Source organism: Poecilia reticulata, linkage group LG14 (genome assembly GCF_000633615.1).
Source record: "Poecilia reticulata strain Guanapo linkage group LG14, Guppy_female_1.0+MT, whole genome shotgun sequence".
Lineage (NCBI taxonomy): Eukaryota > Metazoa > Chordata > Actinopteri > Cyprinodontiformes > Poeciliidae > Poecilia > Poecilia reticulata.
This window is the reverse complement of record NC_024344.1, coordinates 1,374,345-1,376,134: the sequence shown is the minus strand read 5'-3', so window position 1 is coordinate 1,376,134 and position 1,790 is coordinate 1,374,345. Positions and strand designations below refer to the sequence as shown.

The 1,790-nt window shown below is 34.6% G+C and overlaps 1 protein-coding gene across 2 annotated transcripts in view; it reads left to right on the top strand.

The window, feature by feature from the left end:
* The window catches only part of gabrb2b (gamma-aminobutyric acid type A receptor subunit beta2b), a 42,783-nt gene that overhangs the window by 27,783 nt on the left and 13,210 nt on the right, over positions 1-1,790 (top strand). For both annotated transcript variants that reach the window (XM_008426911.2, XM_008426912.2), the window contains one exon: positions 1,481-1,563. In XM_008426911.2, coding sequence (XP_008425133.1) covers positions 1,481-1,563 — 83 coding nt within the window. The remainder of the gene's footprint in view (positions 1-1,480; positions 1,564-1,790) is intronic.

The window sequence follows — 1,790 nt, the reverse complement described above, 5'->3', positions numbered from 1 at the left end:
AAACAATGCTTCACTCAAACATTCAGTTAGTTTTCCCCAAACTCTGCCTGAGGCTATTGTACCGAGTTCTACACCATAAAGTTGTTTAATCATAAAGTTGTCTKTAAGTAACCAGCAAATTACTCCTYGGCCAAAAMCTTTGAAGTCCATTCCTACCAGCAAATCCACTGCATGGAGGTAAATGCTGACAAAGTCAGGCGACAAGATGGGAATAAAAAGAAAATCCATTTAAGCTYCCAAAACACACAACTTTCTTATCTTGTGCAGCTGAAGGAGTCAAAAATCCCAGACAGTGTAATATGAAACAGAATATTAAAATATGAGCTCTTTCCTTTGAACTTATTCATTTATTATTGTTTTTATATTTTTCTCTCTTAACCACCTTGTATATCTGTCCTGAAATATGTTTTATTAGGAATATCAGTTTGTCTTTATTTAATGCTGTTGCATTATTTTAACCAGATCATTTTGCCAATTTGATCAATTTACAAGATCAGCAATTGATTTTGTCAATACAGTGTTTATCAAAAACCATTTAAAACCTTTAGGTGATAAGACAAATATGTAACTAGATACAGTGTACTTATGAATTATGACTGTAGTTTAATCAACAAAATTGTGTTACTAATAAAAAAAAACATTTATAAAAAGCTCTTTATTTGGCATAACTGTATAAAAATGTAGCAACAAGTGACAATTCACAAACCAAATGTTATCACATATCACTAAACGTCTCGTTATGAATGGAACTTCAAATAAACAATAATCTTCACAGCCCTATATTGTTCTTGAGCCATCTTATTTTTACGGCAGGCAGTTGTCAGACTAAAACACCATCGCTGATATTTCTGGCTTACAGCTATCCTGCAGAGTTTGATCCCCGCTGTTGCTCACATCTCAGAAGGGGGCAAACAGAGGACCCACAGGATTATCCTGTAAACTGGGACAGAGAGATCAGCTGTGAACCTCTGATCCCTGGTGGAGTCCCTGCCACAACCACCAGMGCTCAGAAGAATGCACCTGTAATGTGTTTTTAAAAATTATATTCATTTGAATACCACTTGTAATCATRAGTTGTTCAAAATACAACWYTTGGCTGAACGAGTTAAAACTAACAGCATGTAAATCAGATAAGCATAAATTGCAATTTTACTGAGAAACAGCACAGCAGATTTTTAAATATGGCCTCTACTGGCTGCATCACAAGGCGATTTCCTAAAACTGTCTAACCTCCAAACTCATGCCCAGTTAATATTGTGTGATTGTTTTGCAACTTAATTTATTGAAAATGGTTTTTATTTGGTTCTAGAAAGCAGCTTCTTACATGCTTTTGCAATTCTGTGTATTTCCCTGTAAAAGGCACCTAATATTTACYGTTTTCTTCTTTATAGAAGGGAATTTACAGTTGTCTCAACTTCATGAGTTATGTCTACAGTATAACTCACTCAGTTTATTCTCTCTTTTCTGTTTTACTTTTCAGAATTACAACCACAGCTGCTTGTATGATGGACCTAAGAAGGTATCCACTAGACGAGCAAAACTGCACTCTGGAAATAGAGAGTTGTAAGTAAAAAWAATMATTTTTGTTAACTAGCAACAAAGTTCCCAAGTCACAACTCAAAAGATTTTAATCAAACCTCATGAGGCTTATAAACCTCGACACTGATTGGGAGGATTTATTTTGGTATTATACAGGATGACAGCGTAGTTTAACTGAGCTTTAAAAATCCCATGTTTGTGTAAGATTACTGCCAAGTATTGTTCTCTTACTGTAATATATTGAGTCAATT